At 40.5% G+C, this 24,078-nt stretch overlaps 1 protein-coding gene across 1 annotated transcript in view; it reads right to left on the reverse strand.

Moving 5' to 3' along the window:
- Window positions 1-8,729: 8,729 nt before the first annotated feature.
- The window catches only part of LOC149140713 (uncharacterized), a 75,521-nt gene continuing 60,172 nt past the window's right edge, over window positions 8,730-24,078 (reverse strand). Inside the window, exon 6 of the mRNA XM_089451050.1 lies at window positions 8,730-9,020. Within this exon, the coding sequence (XP_089307176.1) occupies window positions 8,730-9,020 (291 nt within the window). The remainder of the gene's footprint in view (window positions 9,021-24,078) is intronic.

Consider the following 24,078-nt stretch of genomic DNA (forward strand, 5'->3'; position numbering starts at 1 on the left):
AGTGCACTATAACTATCATCACGAAGTGCGCTAGGTTTTTTCCCAAGAATTTATCTCATGTTGTCGAAAATAAGCGCGTTATGCATGTTGAAAAAGAGTGTGCTCCACTGTCTCCAAGAAGTGCATTAGGCCTATCTTCAGAAAGTGAATTATGACTAAGGCTTGTGACTGCATGGTGCACCAACACTTATATTTCTAAGGGAAGACTTTCACAGTTAGAAAAATATGACCACACATGAATTTGATGACTCAAAACTATAGTTCACATGATCATTATGGGGCTCCAAAATTTAAATGGAGGAAAAATTTTAGAGGGTGTTGTAGTAGCTACAATAGGTTTCATCAACATTTAGCCTTCGAATCCTCTAAATCACATCACTCAAAGGTTATTCCTAATCTAAAGATGTGGCTATAACTTCATGAGGGGGAGACAATGCTTCAAAAGGAGATTCCATATATTGATCCAAGATAAGGACGCCCCCTTCAAGATGTGGAATATCAATATCAAATTCATGATAATTTTTTTCATGATAAAATTTATCCAAATGATCAAGCTTCCACTCAACAATGTTGTTAGTCTTTAAAAAATCAAGAAAAATCAATCCGCTAGAAAAAACACCTTGTTGTTTACCTCATCATAAAGAAAATATTCCCTTGTGGTATTTGAATACCCAAATAAGAGTCACTTCTAACTCCTTAGATCAATATTGCTTCTTTGTTCCTTAGGAATCAAGGAATAATAGGTGGAACCAAATATCCTAAGATGCCTTACCGAAGGAATTTGTCCATACCATATTTCATAAGGAGTATTATTTTTTAGAGCATGAGATGTTAAATCCCATGTTGGAAAATATAATTTTCAAATTCATTAGAAGTATACTATTTTCCATTATCAGTATGAAGGGATCCAATATGTGATTGTGCATCATTTTCAATCCATGCATGAAAATTTATGAAAATTTCAAAAGCTTCTGATTTTCTTTTCAACAAATTTACCCAACACATCCTAGTGTAATCATCAATAAAAGTCATCATATATCTATTTCCATTTGTAGAAGGAATAGGCATTAGTTCACACAAATCAGAATGAAAAATACAAGTTTTCTACATGCTTTGGAAGTAAAACCATGAAATGGTTGTTTGCTATGTTTTCCTTGGATACAACCTTTAGATTTCTTCAATTTCCTTATAATAGTTGGAAATCCAGATGAACCATTATTTTTTAACAAATGAAGACTATGATAAGTAAGATGTCCAAGTATTGCATGCCATATTAGAAGACTAGATTGTAATGTACCTTCATTGTACTAATAAAGGAATGAAAAGTTGTATGCATCAATAAATGTTACTTGCATCTTCATCAGTCTTACCTTCTCCACTCCAGTCATGGCGTTTGTGTTTTCAAATTCTTTCCTTATCTATACTTTACCATCAACCATATGAATAGAGTGGCGTTGCTGGAAAATATGAACAAGGGACAACATATTCATTCATGGTTTTGGAAGGTAGAGTACATCACGCAAAAGAGAATCAAGAATTCTAGGAATTTTAATCCTAATTATGCAAAGTCCAAATGGCTCAAGACTTTACTTTTCTTCAAAATACATTTCTCCATCTACATTTTCACTAAGGTATTCAAAGAATTATTTCAAAAAGGTCATATGAAAATTTGCACTTGTATTAAGTGGCCATGCATCTCTCCAAGAAGCAAATGAAGTATGAAACAAATCTTTAGTTACTATAATACTGAAATGAGTGAAAATGTAATCAACAAATTAAAGTGCTTTACTTGTTTTTGGATCTGATGCTTTACCTATGTCTTCTTTGTAGCCTTGTTTGATCCTCTCTTAGGGTATTTTTCATGTTGTCACATCATGTCCATCTTTCTTGCAATGAATATTAGATCTTTCTCCTTGATGGTGTTTACCCCTTACCTCCAATATTCTTTCTTCTAGGACCCTTTCTATTTTCACTTATTTTCAGTGAATCATGTGATTGTTTCTTCCCTTTATAAGAAAGTAACACTGCTTCTTTAGGGGAATAAATTGTTGTATGCCTCTTTCTTAGCACTTTCTCTCTTTCTGCAAACTTCTCCACCATGGTGTAAAAAATAATGGATTTAAGTTGCTCACTAGCTTTCATGGTTTCAAGATACTTAGAGTATGTAGAATATAAGGATTTGCAGAGGTTGTGAGAGGAATTTCCATTTTAACTCCAATGATGTCTACATCATGCATCATGGCTCTAATTTTAGAGGCTAGATCTTGTTGATTTGTGTAGCTTGGTAGGTACTCCAAGCCCTAGTGTTTGAGGGTTGGAGGTCAAAGCACCACAAGTAGGCTGGTAGGATTAGAACCCAAGCCTAGGGTTTTTCACCCATAGATATTTGGGCCAAAACCATGACAAGTCTTTGACATGTGATGGATGAGGATGATATCTCTCGACGATATGATTCTAACACAATGAGAATCATCTGATTCTGAGTTGTCGTTGAGGAGTTATGAATTTTTGAAGTCATATTTTGGAGTTGTGACTTATGTTTAAGGTTAGCCTAAGGATATTTTAGGCATGTGATAGTTGTACAACCCCTAGAAGTGGCGTTGGAAGGAGCCCCTCTCTTTTGTATAAATAGAGGGTGATATAGAGGCATTGTATCATCTAAGAAGTGCAACACTAAGGAAGCATTAAGGAGGACAAACAACAACTCGGTGAAGAGGGAGATACCTCTGTTTTTTTGCAGGAGAAGAGGATAGAATAACATGAGGACTTAGGGCTGGTTTGCATGCCTCTTCGACTGTGTGTGGGGTTGTCTCATGCCACAGGAAGGCCGAGTAAGGTAAGGTGTGAACGCAAAAGAAAGGAGAAGGGATTGGGTTTGTTTATAGGTTCGGTTGAGGGTGGACAGTCCCAAATCTAGGTTGTCGCAGATATATAGGTGGAGATCTAGGGCAGCCACATTACTTGAAGGAATACCAAGGCTTTTTTATAGGCTAAGATAGCAATAAATTCCCTCGGCTTCTCAAGGAGGGACAACCGCACTCAAGGGAAGTTGTTATGGGCTAGTTGACATGGGTTCTCATGCTAGAATAGGTCGAGGAGATCAAAGACCTGTGAAGACTAGGCTGTAGACATGTGGTGGCTATTTGGAGGGTTAAACAAGCTTAATATAGGTGTTGTAGGTACCTATCAAGACAATAAGTGGCAGAGGCTTGTAGATTTGAGGAGGTCACAATATTTGGTGGAGGTTTTGATCGTAGATAGTAGACTTTTTTGGGCTGAAAGGATGCCCTAACCAATGACCATAATTCATTCCATGAACAATAAATAAAAGGTATGTTATTTCTCTAGTTCTTCCTTGTGTTGGGTCACAGTTTGTGACCAGTATTGGATCGGATAGTTTTCAGCTTGTGGGAGCCATTTGTTGGAGCTTCCTTGGGCATGAAGGAACTCTAACTAGGAGTAGATCGCACGGTGGATGGATGTCCTAGGTAAGGACATATTATTGGAGCCTAGATTTTTTCAATAGCTGCTTTATTGCAGAGAAAAGGGTAGATTGGTGGAGTCTGCTGGTAGCCATGTGTAAGGGTCTCTTAGGTGTGGGGATGCCCTAACTAGGTGCAAATGCTACAACGTGGACTTGGTCCCTCGTGGATTGTTGGAGGGCAGCGTGAGAGTAGACCAAGTGTGGAAGAGATTAGGAACTTATGTTCTGCTGGAGGATAGCGTGATAGTGTCCAAGTTGGAGTCCGGTGAGAAACACCTTAATAAACAAAGGTAGTTGCGAGAGAGGTAGTTGTTGAGCTCAAGGGTTGATGAACCATAGGAGCAGTTGTGGAGAATGAATTTTACAGAAGATGATGGGAAGTCTTCCTAGCCCATGTTCATTGTAGGAGATGGACATCTTGTAGTGATAGGTGGCATCCCTCCATGCCCTATGTTGGTCTTCATCGGTGCAGCATAGGAAGATCATAGTGGGATAAAGTCCCTGACTAGATGAGGAGCAATAGTGGGCAGATCAAGAGTTGTTCACAAGAGGAGCTATGAAAGACTCGACAAGAGTCTTGATGTATTGTGGCATTAATGGACAAAGGCACAAATAGAGAGTAGATTGGATAGTCGAGATTCAGTGGCCATATGAACTTGGAGCATTGATAGAGGTAGGAGTTGTAGATTGGGAGCCACAAGACCAAAAAGGTACAGGGATGACCGAGAGGAGCTGAGAGAGCATGCGACAGCTAGATGGTCAGAGTATGAGGGTAGATTTGTTGTCGATGGACTACCACCAAGCCTCAATTTTGTATCTTGTATCAATGGATGTATGAGGGCCATTATCCTTGGTATAGGAGCCCTAGAATGTTGTATTATATCAGTTGGATTAATATAACAAAGTTGGGTTGAAAACTATAATTTTTTTTATATATTATGTGCATGTTTGATTTACTATTATTTTATTCTGCTGGAAAAGTAGTTTATGGTTGAGATTCTTGGTTTGATAGCATAGTGATTTTAAGACTCTAACCTAGACCCAAGTTCATGGAAATTCAACATGGAATCAGGCATGTTTGAGCTCCTTTGAGGGAAAGTGAATTAGAGTGCGCACAACGAAGCAACGCAGAGGGAGTTGTCGGTGTCTAGATCATGGAGTAGAGGGTTTATCTGAAGACATGGATATGTGGTCTTGAATCGCTTGGCAGCGAGATTGACTGGGAGTTCTGGTGGATTGGTGGTGAGCTTGGTGAACAATAGTTTGTTGTAGTGTAGATTGTTGATCATGGACTTCTGTTCATTTGTCATGGATGGTTGGGACAACTCGAGGATTGCTCTGGCATGGACAAAATTAGGTTGATCGAGATGGCTTCATGTGATGGACTACAGGTTGGTGGGCTAGAGTCTTCATCGGATCTTGATGTTTCATATCCGAGATTGGTGGGATTTGTATGAATGGTATTTAATCTAGGAGGATGAGTGCTTGCAAGACTAAGCTAGTGGAGATCGTGTAGGCTCAGAGGGAGTCTAGGCTTAGAGGGAACAACCCTATGGAGGTTTGGGATCTTCAGGTTCAAATGCGATGATTTAGAGGCATTATTGAGATTGTCGGATTCATTTTATAGGGTATTATGCAGTGATGGATGGAAAATGGGCTAGTGTCGTCGCCGGATGATGATGGTTACTTCCTAGTGTTGGAAGTACCTCCCTCACTAAGAGGGAGTGTTGATTTTTGTATCTTGGGAGGTACTCCAAGCCCTAGTGTTCGAGGGTTGGATGTCAAAGCGCCACAAGTAGGCTTGTGGGCTTAGAACCCAAGCCTCGGGTTTTGCACCCATAGATGTTTGGGCCAAAACTATGACGAGTCTTTTACATGTGATGGATGATGATGATATCTCTTAGTGAGATGATTCTAACACAATGAGAATCATTTGATTCCGAGTTGTCGTTGAGGAGTTATGAATTTTTTAAGTCATATGTTGGGGTTGTGACTTATGTTTAATGTCAGCCTAAGGATATTTTAGGCATGTGATAGTTGGATAGCCCCTAGAATTGACATTGGAAGGAGACCATCTCTTTTGTATAAATAGAGGGTGATGTAGAGGCATTATATCACCCAAGAAGTGAAAAACTAAGGCAATGTTAAGGAGGAGGAACAACAACTCGGTGAAGAGGGAGATACCTCTATTTTGTTGCAGGAGAAGAGGACAAAAGATCATGAGGACTTAGGGCTAGTTTGGGTGCCTCTTTGACTATGTGGATAACTATCTCATGCCACAACAAGGCCAAGTAAGGTAAGGTGTGAACGCATAAGAAAGGAGAAGGGATTGGGCCTATTTTTAGGTTCAGTTGAGGGTGGAAAATCCCATATCTAGGCTGTCACAGACCTGTAGGTGGAGATCTAGGGCAGCCGCAATACTTGAAGGAAGACTGAGGCTTGTTTGGAGGCTAGGACAACAAAAAACTACCTCAGCCTCTCAAGGAGGGACAACCACACTCAAGGGAAGTTATTTTGGGCTATTTGATGTGGGTTCTCATGCTAGAATAGGCCAAGGAGATCAAAAACTATGAAGACTAGGCTATAGACCTGTGGTGGTTGTTTGGAGGGCTAAACAAGCCTAATCAGGGTGTTGTAGGTGCCTATCAAGACAACAAGTGGCAGAGGCTTGTAGATTGGAGGAGGCCACAGTCTTTGGTGGAGGTTGTAGTGTTGTTTTAATCAATCCTAATTGACTGAGACTGTAACATTTAACTCTCAACCTAGGGTAGGTCTTGCTGTATCAATGGAGTTCACACTGTCTGTGCCGATACACTACAACCAAGAATGAGAAAATGAAGAAAACAATAAAATATGTCGCTGAACCAAATTGTTGAATCAAACCATTCATGTAGACCTAAGAAAAAACACTCTACATAATTGAATCACACTTCACAACTATCAAAGTAAAGGTGCACCACATAGTGACTAATATCTAATCTAGCTGGTTACTACCATTCTGTTGATTAAATCAATGTAATAGCATAATGTAAATTGAAATAGCAGCGAATGTAACCCACAATTTGTACAACAAGAAAAAGAAACCATAAATCAACTAGCTATACTAGAATGTATACTGCCTTTATCACATCCCTGCCAAAGAGGAGAGCCCTTCCTCCTCAACAGGGCACATGAATAACACAAAAGTAATTAACGAATCAGCTGAAGAGCAGTAGCAGCCTCACCGTGCTGATTAATATTAAAAAAAAAAATCAGAATTATAGAAGGAGAGTAACAATACTTTTCTACATGTTGTGTCTTGTACATGGAAAATTGAGTTCCTTTATAGTTATTACATACCCGAAATTAGAAACAGATCAATCATGAGAATCTCACGATTCTCATGCTGATAAAAAATAAAAGTAGTTACAACCTATTTCTAAATACAAATATACATTAGTTAGGATTGCAACTGCTTGGGTCTGTTGCTTCCAAAATAAACAATTCCTACTATTGATAGCTATTATGTGGAATAGTACCCACATTTTCTAGCTTCAGTGCAAGAACATCTTGTGACTAAATAGTGGTTTGGGATGTTACAACAATCACTGACAACAACACCCTTGGTGTAACAACAAGTGCATAGTGTAACAACATCCAATGTGTAACAACACACAAGGTGTAACAACGAACTGTTCTACCCTTCTCTATAGTTAATCAGCGCTACCTGTCTACTCCATAACCTTGTTCTTGTGAGCAACACCTAAAAAGGAGAAGAGCTTTCCAAAATACTTCTTCAATGCTCCCCCAGTTAGCCACAAAAAAGGAATAAAGCATTGTATTACTTAGTAAAATACAACAAAGTAACATGATAGTAGAATAGGTTATAAAGGTGAGAAAACATGGGAATTCATCATGTAAAGTCATAGGCCTAGAGGATAAAAGGATCAAAACTGGGGAAAGAAGATGCAGAAAATAGGTAAAAAGCCACACCCAACATCTCCCCCTGACTGAAGCAACTGCATGTCCCCATGCAGAATCTCAGCTTCTCCTACTATACCCCCGATGCAAGTCTGTGAAATTGTAGGCACCAACGGTGTCTTCACCCAGAGCTTTGTACCCTTGAATGGCCATTAACTGACGTGGCCAAGATTCTTCTTCATAGTCACATAGGTGGTAGTTCGGCTGATACTCTTCTACTGGAAACCAAATCAAAGGAAACTTAAATCTGAGCCCAATCCAAAATGCCCATAGTGTTTGCACTATCCGAGCATACTCAGGCACTTGTGTAACAACAACCAAAAATTTCCTATACTCAAAAGGATCCCCTTCTTGTAACTCAGCACTACAGACCTCGGTGCGTTTAAGACATCCTGCTTAGCGCTTGGTTTTTCATTTGTGCATACAGGTTGAGGAAGATCCTCACAATCCTTTTCCTATAGATGGAAGACTCTTCCCTGATCTCTGGAGTGCTCAGGAATAGCTTAAACTCATGCCTGAGTTTGTAAACCATCCATGGTTCGGCTCTGACCCACAATTTTGTTCTCTCTTCGTTAGCTTTTGCTAATTTCATGGCCAGATGCCACTCATTCTGGTTCCTCATGAATGAAAGGAAGGCCAGCAACTGCAAATATCCCATATAGGAGAAGACACTTGCTACCATCTTTGTGCTGACATACTCACACATGATATTATGCAGAATAGCTTGCAAAGCAAGCTCTGGTCATCAAAGTCGTAGGAGCGAAAAATGTCAAGAAAATTACGAGTTGAAGAACCCAAATATGACCTATTCTCAAAAACTTATTTTAATTGAAATAAATAATATTGTTCCCAAAGGAACACTGGATACGACGGGGATGGTCACCTACATGCTAGTAGGTTTAGAGAAAGGTCACTAAGCTTGGTCTTGTCATCCATTAGGTCCAAGACCTGTCGATTTAGCTAATACAATCGTTCATATTTCTTTTTCATAGCTTACTTCTGCCTCTGTGCTTCCCCTACTCTTTCCCATTCTTCCTTTAGCCATTTCTCCCTAAGGGAATCCATCATCCTTTTGTGTGCCTTGAGTGAGATCACCCTCTCTTGTAGAGAGAGTGCCTGATGCTTCCATTTCTGTAGCTCTGGTAAAAACAACATCTTTTCAGAACACCATCCTTCATCAAGACCTGGTGTTCTCCCACATGTACTATCAATTGAGGGTGTAAAATCCTCCTGAGGGTGTAATAGCCTCCTAAAGGTGAAACTACTCCACTTCGGCTACTGGTTCTTATGTAATAGCAGCTTCGTCAATGGATTTTGTTACGGTTTCCTTATCCACCTGATCAGCTTCCATTCTCACTGTTGTTTCTTGTGTAATAGTTGTGTCATCCACAGACTTCTGTATATCGTTTTTCCTCTGGTAGGTTTCTATCTCCACTGTTGGTTCTTGTGTAACAGAAATGTCAACCACAGGCTCATGGATGTTAGCTTCTCCTTCCTTTCCTTGGCTGACTTTCGCCTCCACTGCTGGTTCTGGTGTAACAGTAGTGTCAGCCAAGGGCTCCTGTGTATCCACTACCTGATCACTTTTTGTGGACTATGTCATCTGAGTTGTTGGTTCTTATGTAACAACAATATCCTCAACAGGTTCTTGTGTGGTAGCTTCCCAGATTTCAGTTTGTGTTTCCCACGAGGTGGTGTCTGTTGCATAGACTTTAAACCCTGTTGCCACTAGCTTCTCAGCACAAGTCGTGCACACAGTGCCCGATACATCTCCCATTCTAGCCCTATCCACGACCTTAGCCAAAGTATCTATCCTTGGGGCTCTTGTCTCTGCCTTTCCCTCTGCTAGGTGTTCCCTTAGCTCTCTATTTTATTTTTCTAAATTTACAATTCTTAACGACAAGGATTGAGTTTCACTCTTACCAGGTGAAGAGGGTTCCTTTGGCTGACCCTGCTCCTTGTCCTTCTGCTTTGTTGCCTCTTTGTTCTTCTTTAACATGGATGGGGACTTTGGGTTCTCGCTAACCCTTATTCTCTACTTTGGCCACCTATCACCAATCATTTGTCAACTAGCCTCTTACCAACCCTTACTGTCGAAGGTTGGGGCTAGTCCTTTGTCACCACTGGAGCTTACTCAGACGTTCCGGTTTACCTCTTGCGGGTGGTCTTGGCCTTTTTCCTCATGAATTCTTCCCAATTCCTACCCTGATGGCTTAAGGCATCCAACACAATGAGCTTGATGAGGCCATGGTTGGTGACGCATGTTTTTGGGTCCACCGTTGTTTTCACGGCCGCGGCCATATGCCTAATGCTTCCCAGCAAGAAGTAGGGAAGGTTGATCATTTGTTGATGTTGGAGGTGATTTAGAAATGGAAAGTGGTAATTGAACACAATTTTTTCCCTTCCCTCACAAGTAATGTACTTGATGAGGTAGAGGTAAACATCAACCCATGGCTGGGGAAGTGACAACCTGTCAATCCCCTTTCCTTTCTTTACCAACGACTCTTCTTCTAGGAGGAAATCCCCCTTCAGAGAGGGTTCATTAGCCTTCCTGTTAAACCACCTCTTTCCTTCCAATGGTAATCCCATCACTCGAGCAATCACCTCTTCTGTGACCTCTAGCTTCGGCCCTCTAACCTCCATCTGGTTTCTCTCCAAATTCTTTGCAAATTCCATGGCAACACCCCCTTTTGATCCCTCCAACCTTTGGAAGAACTCAAACTAGCCTGCATCCTTGAAAATTTGGCATGCTTTGGGGAAATTATCCAAGGCTTCTGTGGACCCTGGCTCATGTCAAATTCCTGCTCCACCTATTGCTTATGCACATCCAGTGTTGTTTCTCCTCCTTCTCCTTTCCTTTAGACGTTCTGGGGTAGTCGGCACACTATTTAGCTGTTTCAGCCTGCACTATTCTTTTCCCACCTCTCCGAGCACTCTGAATGGGGATGCAGTGCTCCAGTAGGGGTAAATGGTATGGTGGTAGGGTGGTGCAAGTGAGGATTTCAAATTAAGATTTTCCAATCATGGTTCGTACCGCACAGTAAATTTGCCTTATTAATGTTGGGCTATTAGAGGTCTCGTCAAAGGTACACTTCCCCTTTTTGGTATGATCGAGCATTAAGTAACAGTAACTACTAGGTCACCATGCCTTAATTGCAGGTCTTTTTTCTGAATAATCACAAGCCATGCGACGGTCATGTCGCAATATGATTCTCTCCCCCCAGCTTAAATGTGACAGCTGTCCTCGGCCATCAAAAGTCATGTTAAGTTGCCATAATTACCAAATAAAGTGAATACAATATTACCTTTCAATGATGTGCCTGGGTGATATGGGGAGAAGTCATGGGTGGTGCGACGAGTGAACTGAGCTCTAGTGGCGAGACGCGCGAACTTAATTCTAATGATGAGGATCATGATGATGCCTCTTATTTATTACAATAAAATATCTTATTTATTTCTAAAAGTCGTCGGTTGTTACATATGTAACAACCAAGATGACTAATATATATTACTTTGATTTTTACAAAAAAATAAAGAAGAAAAGATCATGTAACATCACTTATCGTAAGGTATGCTTTGAAATAACAAATGTTGTTACAGAGTGTGTAACATCCACCTCAAGGTGGTTTTCAATTGCTACAAAAAGTGTCTGTCTATGCTCGGGAAAGGTTTTCACAGCCTTATTATTATTTTGAAGAGTTTGAAGGTGTAACAGCCGCCAACCGTAGTTGATTTTCAGTTGTTACACTTATTGGAAAAATTAGAATTTTTGCAGCACAGGGGGACTTTCCCTTGTTCCTGTAATCTGAAGATATGAATTTGTGACAATGTTGACGAATGAATCCCTTGAAGTAGGTTTGTGATATAACCGAAGATGGTGCCCATTTTCAAGAAATGGTGTCCTCACACTGTCAATTGTCACCAAATTTATAGTCCCATTGTCGAAGACTACATCTACCTCATAGTGACCTAGCCATCTGGTGTAGATATTACCTTTGAAGTCTTTAAATCTTGAGTCGTATAAGAGAGCCCAATCTCCTTTCTGGAACTTCGTATTCTTGATGAATCTGTCATTCCACTTAGCTCTCTGCTACTGGATGATCTCTGTTTGTTGGATATCAGCCAACCGTTTCTCTTGCAATTCATTGAGTTGGTTCAATCTCTGCTTTTGTGTTGTAGCCAGATCCAAATTGACCTACAATGTTGTTCTTAGTGTCTTGATTTCAAATTCAATGGGGAATAAGGGGTTTTTACCATACACAAGTTCATATGGTGAGAATCCAGTGGTATTCCTTCATGTAGTCCTGTATGCCCACAACACTTCTAGAAGTTTATCAGCCCAATTTCTTTGGTGAGTAGCCATGGTCTTAGTAAGGATCCCCTTAATGACTTTGTTAGTGCTTTCCACTTGGCCATTTTTTTGTGGATGATAAGGTGTTGTGATTTTATGATGGATTTTATATTTTTCAACCAACTCTTGGATCCTATGAGATGTGAATTGGGGCCCTCCGTCTGTGACTATCTCCCTGGGCATGCCAAATCGGACAAAGATGTCTTCAAACAGAAAGTCCGAGACAGCCTGCTCCGTGGCTCTAGTTAGTGCCTTTGCCTCAACCCATTTTTTGATAGAGTCAATGCAGACCAAGATGTAAGATTTCTGTCTAGACGAGGGATTAATTGGTCCAACAAAATATAGAGCCCATTTCTCAAAAGGTTCTAAGACGATTTGGGGCTGTATCAACATCTCATTTGATTGTAGTGGTTGGCCCATCCTTTGGAAACTATCACATCTCTTCACAAACTTCTTGGCATCCTGAAATATTGTTGGCCAATAATATCCTATTGAAAGGACTTTGTATCCTGTCCATTTGTCTGCAAAGTGCCCTCCATAAGGTTCTTTGTGACAAGATTTAAGGATGTCGAAGACCTCATCTTCTCTAACACAACATCTGATCTGGAAATCTTGTCCAGTTTTATAGAGGTTCCCATCTATCCAGGTATATGTATCACTTTGTTGTATGATCTTTCTTTTCTCCTTAGAGGACAAATACTGTGGAAACTTCCCTGCTACAAGATAATTGGCTATATTTGCATACCAAGGTGAGTAAGTAGAAATAGCAAAGAGATATTCATCCGGGAAAGAATCCTAAGTAGGAATGAAATTATCATCAATCGTTAACCTAGAAATAAAATCATATACTACATTATATTTTCCAGGTTTATCGAAAATTGTGATATAATGTCGGAATTTATTGATTGCATGCATGACTGCTAAGAACTCCTTCTCAGTCACTGTGTAGTTGAGCTCAGCTAGGGTTATATTTTTGCTTATGTAGTAAATAGCATAAGGTTTCTTATCCTCCAGTTGGCCCATTGAAAACAACACCTACAACAATATCAGATGGATCTATAGCTATGTGAAACGACAGTTCCCAATTAGGTCCTTGCAAGACCGAAGCTGCTGATACACAACATTTCAATTTTAAAAAGGCCTACTCACACTTCCCTGTTCACAAAAAGTCGACATCCTTCATGAGCAAGGAAAATAATGGCGATGCAATTTTTGAAATTTTTTCTATAAATATCCTGTAATACCCTGCATGATCCAAGAAACTACATACCTCTTTTTGCATTTTGAGGGTTGGAATTTTTAGAATTACCTCTATTTTTGCAGGGTCTACCTTGATTCCTTCAGCAGAAATGTTGTGCCCAAGAACGATCCCTTTAGTCATCATCATGTGACATCTTTCAGTGCTCAAAGCAACATTATTTTGTACACAACGTTCCAACACTTTTTCCAGATTAACTAACACTGTTTCAAAAGCATCTCCATAAGGTGTAAAATCGCCCATGAAGATTTCAAGGCAGTCACTCAACAAGTCAGAAAAATTCCTAGTATTTCCCTTTGAAAGGTTGCTAGCGCATTACAGAGTCCAAAAGGAATACTGTCTATGTGAAGGTTCCCCAAGGGAAAGTAAAGGTTGTTTTATCCTAATCCTCCCAGGCAATTTGTATCTGATTGTAGCCACTAAATCCATCCAAGAATGAAAAGAGTTTATTTCCAGAAAGGGTATCAAGGACTTGATCTATAAATGGTAAGGGAAAATGTTCCTTTTGAGTGGCTTTATTGAGTTCTCTGTAATCTACACAGACTCTCCACTTGCCAGTCTTCTTAGGAATTAAGACAAGCGGTGACACCCACTCACTGTGATTTATTGGATAAATAAATTAGCACTCAGGAGTCTTTGTAATTTGATCCAAATTGGATCCATAAAAATTCTCAAAGTGCCATGATTGTATCAAATCAGGACAGACTTCAAATTTATGGACAAAGAGCCATCATGAAGACCTCTGGACAGTGGCAGTTTGTAGCCAGTGAGGAACGACGAGGACCTCGGTAAAAGTGCACTGACCGAGGCCCATGGAGACCACATAGGATGCAAAACTGGAAGTTAGGAAGCCAGGATCGGGAAACGGAGGCCATTTCTAATGCGCAATTAGTGCTTAGCTAGGAAAAGCCCCTCAAGAAGGAGAAGCCCCAAGTGCTCGGTCACATGGGAAGCTGGGAAACTGTAGGGAAAGCGCTAATGCGAAAGGCAGGTCCCGCGCTCCAAAACCGGTGGTATATTGGAGGCACTTTGGGGCGGTAAGCAGATTTGGTAGAAAATGAGTGATTCCATACATTGCGCGACACGTGTCCGGCGGATGAGAGAGAAAACTGCCTCTCATCGCGCACTAACGGTCGAGCAAGTCAACCACACGAAATGAGCGAACACCGTAGGATCTGGGGGCTCCAGATTTGACGGCGGAGATTGCACCTGATGGAGGAACCAGATTTAACAGGGGAATTAAGTCACGACATATAAAAGTTTGAAATCCGATTTGACCGCTGAGTTGGCAGATGAATCATTCCACAATGTAACTAAAATACCGAACCGTCAAGGAAGAGCTGGCGCAGTTCGTGAGAGGACAAATGGCCACCTCCTTGTGAAATGTTGGCGATGACATAGAGGCAGGAACTCCAAGCGAACAACAGTAGGCGAACCGAAGGGGCGAAAGAGGAAACGAATAGTCGAGGACAAATTGACTTTAAGCCATGAACAGACAGAGAACAGAATGGAGGAGAGAAGGAGGAGAACAGAGACAAGCGAGAAAGAGACAGTGAAGCAAGAAGCAGAAAAACAGAGAGCCGAGATAACCTAAGGCAACATCGAGCAGACAGAAGGCTTGAGAAGTTCAAGCATCCCGGTGAGGATATCTGTCGGGAATTGAGCACCATTGGGCTCATCTAATTGAAGACTAGAAAGGTTGAGACTTGGTAAGGAAAGAGTCTGTGCACTCTAGTGGCTTGGAGAATCCAAGAACCACCCTACTAAGCATCCTTTGTTTCACGAGACTCAAGTTGAGCTCCTCATTGTAAATCTCTGCTTTAAAGACACATTAAAAGAAGACCACCACTGAAAGGTGGACCAGAGACATAGCCCTAGAGAATAGGGTGAACTCCTTATTAATCTGTTGTGTTCTTGTATTTGTTTACTGTGTTTCTCTTATTGTTTTCTATTTTCCAGTGTCTGTGTATTTTGAAATTTGATCGATCCATTGCCTAAGATAACATAGACACACACCAGCACATGAGTTTGTAATACCTTCATTCATTAATTATTTAACTGAGATCACTCACGAGTGAATTTCAGATCAAGTGGTATCAGAGCCTTAGGCTATTAAGGTTAGACAAGCTTGTGTTGGATTTAGCTGTTGAATGCTCACTAGATCAAAGCTCAAATTAGGAGAAGGAGAGTTGGTCGAAACCAATCCTGAAATTGGGAGAGTCTATCCTCAGAAGACAATGTCAGAAGAAGGTTTTATGGGGCTAGACCCTCAATTCATAGATAGTTTCCTAGCCATAAAGTCCATGGTAGAGGAAATGTATAAGGACTTTAGAAAACATAAGGATGAAGATTCATCAGGCTCTAAACAAGACAAAGGAGAAGATGAGTCTCATTTCCATGACCACTCAAAAGGCAAGGGGAAAGAAGAAAGCTTCCTCACACCTCCTAATAGCCCTGTACATAACAAGAAAGCATCTTTGATTAAACTAGATGTTAAATTTGATTTACCTATATATGATGGAGAGTTGAATGCAGAAAAGCTGGACAATTGGATTAGGCAAATTGATGTTTATTGCAGAGTGTAGAGTATCGAATCATACAAGAGAAAGATTCATCTGGAAAGCCTACATCTGAAGAGACATGGTAAGACTATCTCTGTCTGGAGTGAATTTGTTTCTGCAATCAAAAAGCAGTTCTATCCATTAGCCTACATGTAGCAAGCCATGATGAGCTGGCAAACTCTTTGACCGTTGAAAGCGAAAAGTGTGTAAGGGTACACTCAAGAATTTAGAAAGAGAGCGTTGATTCTAGGAATCTCATTAGACTCACCTGAGACTCTGTTGAAGTACATTGGTGGTCTACAAAGCTACATGAGGCACACTATCCTCATGTTTAATCCCACTAGTATAGATGAGGCATCTGTACAAGCTACTCATCTAGAAGCTAGAGGAAAGAATGGAAGTCCAAAAGTTGGGGGATCATCCCAACCCACTGCAAGCAAGAATAAGGAGAAAAGAAAGCAAAAATGGAAAGCAAGGAAGGCTAACACTACACAGAAAAGCAAGGCTTCATGCACTCACTATAAAAAGGATGGGCATGATGATGAGTACTGTTGGATTCTGCATCCAGAGTTGAGACCTAAAAAGTTCGAGGGCAAGAAGAAGAAGACTGCTGCAGCTATTCAGAAATATTTGGGGCCAGACTCAGGAGATGAAACAACTATTGCAGGCACAGGTATAAGAGGTAAGAATTCTCAAGCATCTACTAGTAATTCTGCACAGTCTACTATTGATGAAGAAAATGAGAGAAAAAGACATGAGATTTTCCATATTCGAGTTATTTCCAAACATCAAAAGATTGATACTTTGTTTGATAGTGGCTCACAAGTAAATTTAATTTCTGAAGCAATTGTAAAGAAATTGGGATTAGTGACTACACCTCACGAGAAACCATACCCATTAGGATGGTTAAATGATAAAGCACAACTACAAGTGACTAGACAATGCAAACTCAAGTTTTCTTTTGGGTCAGCATTTGTAGATGAGGTTGAGTTAGACATAATTCCTTTGGATATATGTGGAATTGTTTCAGGAAGTCCTTACTTGTATGACAAAAAATATGTCTTCTATAGAGCTGAGAATAGGTATCTACTTGTTAAAGATGGAATTGAATACTTCGTAAGAGCTCATAAGCTCAAGAATAATTATACTCTCATAAACTCAGGGCAGATGAAACGAATGATAAATTCATGCAAACAATTCCTACTGATGGTTGTAAAGGAAAAGAAACCTAATAAAACCAATGTATTTGAGGGCTGTAATGCTAAACAACAAGATGATTTAGAAAAGGTTGTTTCAGAGTATGATATCTTGTTTTAGGAACCTAAAGGTCTACCACCCAAAAAGGAAATAGTGCATGATATTATTTTGCAGCAAGATGCTCCATTGCCTAACATTGGAATGTACAGGTTGTTCACGTTAGAGAATGCTGAAATCAAGAAGCAGGTGCAGGAGTTGCTCAAGAAAGGGTTCATCAGACCTAGCACATCACCATGTGGGTCACCAATCGTTTTGTCGAGAAAGAAAGATGGCTCGTGGAGAATGTGCATTAATTACCGAGCACTGAATAAGATAACAATAAAAAATCGTTACCCCCTTCCTTGCATAGATGATCTTTTGGATCAATTGAAAGAAGTTGTTTATTTTTCCAAGTTAGACTTGCATAGTGGATGCCATCAGGTCAGAGTTGCAGAACAAGATGCATGGAAGACTGCTTTCAAGACAAAGCAAGGATTGTATGAGTGGCTGGTTATGCCTTTTGGCTTAACTAATGCTCCTACTACTTTCATGAGATTAACGAATGATGTACTCAAACCTTTTCTTGATGATTTTGTTATTGTGTATCTGGATGACATTCTAATATTTAGCAAAACATGGGAAGAACACTTAAAGCATGTTAAGCAGACACTAGATGTTTTGAAAAGAGAAAAGATTTATGTTAAACTCTCAAAATGTGAATTTGGCAAAACATATTTGAATTATTTGGGACATATAGTAGGGGGTGGTGAATTGAAGATAGATCCCTCTAAGGTGGCAGTCATTGTAAACTGGCCTAAACCCAAATCTTCTACAGAAGTTAGAAGCTTCTTAGGAGCAACACAATATTGGAGAAAATTCATTTCTAACTTTTCCTCTATTGTAGCTCCCTTACATTCTTTAACAGGATTGAACAAGGTGTTTCAGTGGGGAGGCAAACAACAGAAAGCCTTCGACACCTTGAAAGAAAAGATTAGTACAACACCTGTACTAGCACTGCTTGATATTAAAAGACCATTTGAGATCCAAACGGATGCCAGTGACTATGCCATGGGAGCAGTGTTGACACAGCTCGGTAAACCCATATGTTATCATTATAAGACATTTAATTCTGCAGTAGTTAACTATCCTACATATGATAAATAATTGTATGCATTAGTAGAGAGTGTGAAAAAGTGGAAACATTACTTAATGGGCAAAGAGAAAGTAATACATACTGATCATCAACCACTTCAATATCTACACTCACAAACTAAGTTGCAACAATCAAGACACTATAGATGGATGGGTTTTCTACAACAGTTTCATATAGTCATCAGATATAAAAAGGGCATACATAATAAAGTTGCAGATATGTTATCTAGACCCATTATAAATACATCTACTATACTTAAGCATAATTTTGTGTTACATGAGAGCTACATTGAACAATATGCTCAAGATATAGATTTCAAAGATGTATATGCAACTTTAAGTCAAGGCAAACGAATAGAATAATTGGATTATCATGTAAAGGACCGACTCTTATACCTTTGTGGGAAGTTATGCATTCCACAAAATGAAAGAGTAAAGATAATTCAAGAAGCACACACTTCTCTAATATCAGATCACTTTGGGGTAAGTAAAATAGTTTCACAGCTGCAAAGATTTTGCTATTGGCCAAAAATGAATGAGACACTTTCTAGATATGTAAGAGGGTGTACTATGTGTGCTAAAAGCAAGCCCAGCAACAGAAAACTAGGCTTGTACACTTTGTTACCAGTTCCTTCTCACCCTTGGGAAAGTGTTTCCATGGATTTTGTTGGAGGACTGCCTAAATCTAGGAAAGGTCATGATTATCTGTATGTTGTTGTGGATAGGTTCAACAAAATGTGTATTTTGATACCTTGTAATAAACAGATTACAGCTGAACAAACTGCAAAACTATTTTTTGAACATGTATGGGTTCATTTTGGATTACCCACTTCCATTGTATCTGATCGAGACACCCGATTTGTGGGGAAGTTTTGGTCAAGTCTGTGGGAATTGATGGACCCCAAACTGAAGAAAAGCATAGCTTTTCATCCACAAACTAATGGCCAAACAGAAGTAGTTAACAGGATAGTGATCCAATTACTCAGAGGATGTTGCAGTAAGCATCCTAAGCTTTGGGATGAACATTTATGTTATGTGCAACATGCTTACAATAGAGCAAAACATTCTTCTACATAGAGATCTCCTTTTGAGACCTGTTTTGGTTTCACACCAAGGTCTCCTTTGGATTTTGTCTTTGGTAAAGACACCATAGTTGAGGGACACAGTGATGTGGACAGGGCAACTAGGTTCATTGAAAAAATCCAAGAGATCCACCAGGCAGTACAGGAACCGCTGGAAAGGAGCCAAGGCAAATACAAGGCAAGGCATGACAAGCATCGGATGGAGCATAGTTTCGAAGTTGGTGACCAAGTCTAGTTGTATATCAGCAAGGACAAGATGCAAGGTGAAGGTAAAAAGCTAAAGCCTATCAGGTACGGATGCTTCAAGATAGTTGAGAAGATTGGTGAGAATGCGTTTCGCCTTGATCTACCAACTTACATGCAAATCTACTCAGTCGTAAATGCAGATTGATTGAGATTGTTTGAACCTTCACTAATTGAAGATCTCGAAGACCAGAGTCAATTGCCTTCTATTGATGACTTGCTACCTGAATACCTTAATGAATTGCAGGAAGACACAGTTTTAGACAGGAAGGTGAGGACAACGCGCAGAGGAGATGTTGAGTACCTTAGAGTTGGGCTCAAGGGTTCAAAGCCGAGCAGTGCAAAGTGGATATAGATTGGACAAGTGAGAAAATTGTAACCTCACTCAGTCGATGCTTAAAAACCAACTTTTGGTGGTCCAAAAGCCTTTTTTCAATGGGAAGGCAGTGATCCAAATTGGATCCATAAAAATTCTCAAAGTGGCATGACTGTATCAAATCAAGACAGACTTCAAATTTATGGACAAAGAGCTATCAGGGAGACCTATGGATAGTGGTAGTTTGCAGCCAGAGAGGAACAACGAGGACCTCAGTCAAAGCGCGCTGACCGAGGCCCATGGAGACCGCGTAGGACACAAAAATGGCAGTTAGGAAACCTGGATCGGGAAATGAAGGCCATTTCTGATGTGCGATCGCTGGGCAAAACCCCTCGAGAAGGAGAAGCCCCGAGCGCTCGGTCGCATGGGAAGCCGGGAAACCATAGGGAAAATGCTAACGCGAAAGGTGGGTCCCACGCTCCAAGACCGGCGGTATATCGGAGGCACTTTGGGGTGGTAAGCAAATTTGGTAGAAAATGAGTGATTCCATACATTGCGCGACATGTGTCCGGTGGATGAGAGAGAAAACTACCTCTCATCGTGCGCTAATAGTCGAGAAAGTCATTCGCGCGAAATGAGCGAACACCGTAGGATCTAGGGGCTCCAGATCTGACGACGGAGATTGCGCCTAATGGAGGAACCAGATTTAACAGGGGAATTAAGTCACGACATATAAAAGTCTGAAATTCGATTTTACCATTGAGTTGGTGGATGAATCATTCCATAATGTAACTAAAACACCGAACTATCAAGGAAGAGATGGCGCAGTTTGTGAGAGGACAAGTTGCCACCTCCTTGTGAGACGTTGGCGATGACATAGAGGCAGGGAACTCCAAGCGAATAGCAGCAGGTGAACTGAAGGGGCGGAAGAGGAAATGAACAGTCGAGAACAATTGGCTTTAAGCCATGAACATACAGAGAACAGAATGAAGGAGAGAAGGAGGAGAACATAGACAAGCGAGAAAGAGATAGTGAAGCAAGAAGCAGAAAAATAGAGAGCCGAACTGACCTAAGGCAGCATTGAGCAGACAGAAAGCTTGAGAGGTTCAAGCATCTAGGTGAGGATATCTGTTGGGAATTGAGCACCATTGGACTCATCCCATTGAAGACCAGAAAGGTCGAGACTTGTTAAGGAAAGAGTCTATGCACTGTAGTGGCTTGGGGAATCCAAGAACCACCCTACTAAGCATCCTTTGTTTCAGGAGACTCAAGTTAAGCTCCTCATTGTAAATCTCTACTTTAAAGACAATAAAAGAAGGCCACCACTGAAATCTAGACCAGAGATGTAGCCCTGGAGAATAGGGTGAACTCCTTATTAATCTGTTGTTTTCTTGTTTTTGCTTACTGTGTTTCTCTTACTGTTTTCTATTTTCCAGTGTCTGTGTATTTTGCAATCTGATCGATCTGTTGCCTAAGATAACATAGACACACACCAACACATGAGTCTGTAATACCTTCATTCATTAATCATTTAACTGAGATCACTCATGAGTGAATTTTAGATCATAATTATTCCTTCACCACCTCCTTCAGTGCAGGGTTCATGCGGTGCTATGGTTGTCTGACTGGTTTGTAACCATCCTTCAAATAAATATGGTGAGTGCATAGGTTAGGGTGGATCCCTTTCATATTCGTATAGTCCCATGAAAATTCCTTTTTAACTTTCTGTAACAGCTGTAACAACAATTGGTTTTGCTCCACAGTCAAGTTGGGGTTAATATTCAAAACATTTCCAAGTTCTATCTCGATTGGATTGCTGTCAATATTCAGAGTGGTTCTCATATGTTCGAAATCTATATCTTCCACCTCTTCTTCCTTGTTCACATATTTAACAAAAGTGACATAAATCAGGTTACTAATAAAACCATTAATGACATCATCTTCTGTCTCATCCTTGAAATACTATGCTTTCCCCAGAGTGAGGAGTGGCACGGAAAGATCTGACTCGGGCTCAAACTCATCCCACCAACGGTTGTATACATCCACATTTGATTTTGGTGGGTAAAGGCTAAGGTTCTTTGTTGCCTGGCCATCCAAGATCACCATAGATCTCGATATGCAGCCTATAAATGCATCCGTAGTGGCCAGCCAAGGTCTCCCTAAGATCAAAGGATGTCCCCCAAAATTGGATTTGGGCTGCAAGATAAGAAAGTAAGTTGGATACCTCTAGGAAGCTATTATAATCAATATATCCTCTAACACCCCCTCAGGTTTAACATAGGACTTGTCTGCTAATTCAAGTGCAGTAGGAGTATGTCTAAGTCCCTATAGCCTGAGAGTGGTGAAGAGGTATTTTGTCATTACATTAATGGCATCCCTGAGATCAATCAACGTGTTAGATATGGGTTGATCATTAATGTAGATAGTAACCGTAGGATTTCCTGGATCATTATACTTAGTTAGGAGAGGCGGAGCATACATTAATTCAGATAATTTCTCGATCACATGTATGGTGGCAGGGTCTTTAGGCTTCCTCCCAGGTTTCTTGATGCACAAATATCTCACTGTTTTAGCATAAATAGGTACTTCTTTAAGGGCTTATAGCAGAGGAATTCGTACATGCAAATTTTGCAACTCCCTAAGGAAGTCAGATTCAGGCTATGAAGTCATCCCAGGTTCAGCCAGTCTCTGAGGCTATGGAGGGTCCTGAGTTATGACAGTTGAATCGGTTGTTACAGGTGTATCAACCTTTCCCGAGTTGGCTGTTACAATAGTAATTGTCCTTCGTGGGTTGTTTGTTACAGATGTAACAACTTCCTGATCTATATCGGTTGTTGTAGGCACAGTAGCCACCTCAGAGACTTTGGCATCTATTTTGGATGGTTCACATTCATCCTTTGTAATGATAGGGGAGTGACTTGGTTTAATTACCTTGCCCGATCACAATTGTATTTCATTAAGCCCCATGGGGGTAATAAGGTAGGTCTGGAAGGTAGTCGGAGCCTCTATGCCCTGAGCTGCTTTATTGTTCGGGTTTGGGTTAGGTTGCACAGGTAGTTGGGGTCGCACAGGTGGTGGAGGAGTAGGAGTTTGGAAAGGAGGTAACTGCAGCTGTTGTTGCATGGGTAATCCAGGTAAAGCTGAGTTCTAGGCATTTCCCCTCCAGTTCTGATTCCAAGGATATGGTTGAGATTGAGGATATTGGATAGAGGGAGATGGAGACCACTAGTTCCAGGGTGAAGGAAACTGTGTTGAAGGAGGAGTAGGATATTGCCATGGATATTGCTAAGTATTATATGCATTGTTCCATGAATTGAAAGAGGAAAAATCTTGACACATACTTGGAGGTTGTGGTTGCAATGGCCTCCTTGGTGCGATGAAATAAGAGGACTACACTTCCTCACTTGACTCTCTAAGTACTGCCTTTAGTCTAGGAAGCTTCAGACATTGCCCCGTCGAATGCTCCAGCTCACAAATATTACACAAGTTGATGTTGTTCAATTCAAATTTCCTCAAAGGATGTTCCTTCCAGCAATTCGGACATAACACAGCCAGAGGTGTGTCAGCTTCTACTTGTGTCTTCTTGATCTGCGCTGTCATTATCTAGGTAGAGACAGTAATGAGGATATCGTTCTTGAAATTTTCAAACAAATTCCTGATCTTTGCTCTGGTTACTCCTCCTCCTACAGTTTTTTGTATTCAGGTAGAGGCATCTCGAATTGCGCTCCTCCCCTTAGACGATCCTCTAGATCATATTAGATAGAGCTTTACAATTTCAGTGAATGGTTCTTGTGATATATCCCTCTTTCCTAATAGTTCAGGGTATCAAGGAAGTCGTCCCTTATTCCTATGATAAATATAGTCTTCAATATTTCCCGGTCTAAATCGCTATGTTTAGACCTCTTTAGATTATAGTGGAACCGCTCCACATAATCTTCCAGGCTTTCATCCTCCTTCTGTGTCATTCTAAATATATCCTCCCTTAATTCCCTGGTTCTCCAATAGTCTTGGTACTTTGATAAGAATGTCTCCTTCATATCATTCCATGTTCGAATAGAAGTGGAGCCCAATCCCATGAACCATCTCAAGGCTGCCCCTTTTAAAGTAGCAGGAAATAATTTGAATTTTTGTGAATCTGAGGTATAATCATAACTTCTGCATAAGACATCGAACTCAAATAGACAGGTGTTTATATCTTCCATAGTCATCCCCTGGAAGAATGATAAGGATGATAGAGGAATATTTTTCATGGGAGCTTCACCTCTGATATCCCCGAATAGGAACTCAAAAGTGGTGATAGTAGCATCTGTTTTAGTGTTGTTGTATTGTTGTCCCCCATGACTAATCCTTCTAACCTTTGTTGTAACAGACGTCCTTAAAATTGTTCTTGCGATGGTATTGCAAGTGTGATTAGTGGCTCAGATGTCCTTGGAGT

Source organism: Pinus tabuliformis, chromosome X (genome assembly GCF_031772625.1).
Source record: "Pinus tabuliformis cultivar Carrire ecotype Pingquan chromosome X, CPIR1, whole genome shotgun sequence".
In the NCBI taxonomy this organism is placed as follows: Eukaryota; Viridiplantae; Streptophyta; class Pinopsida; order Pinales; family Pinaceae; genus Pinus; species Pinus tabuliformis.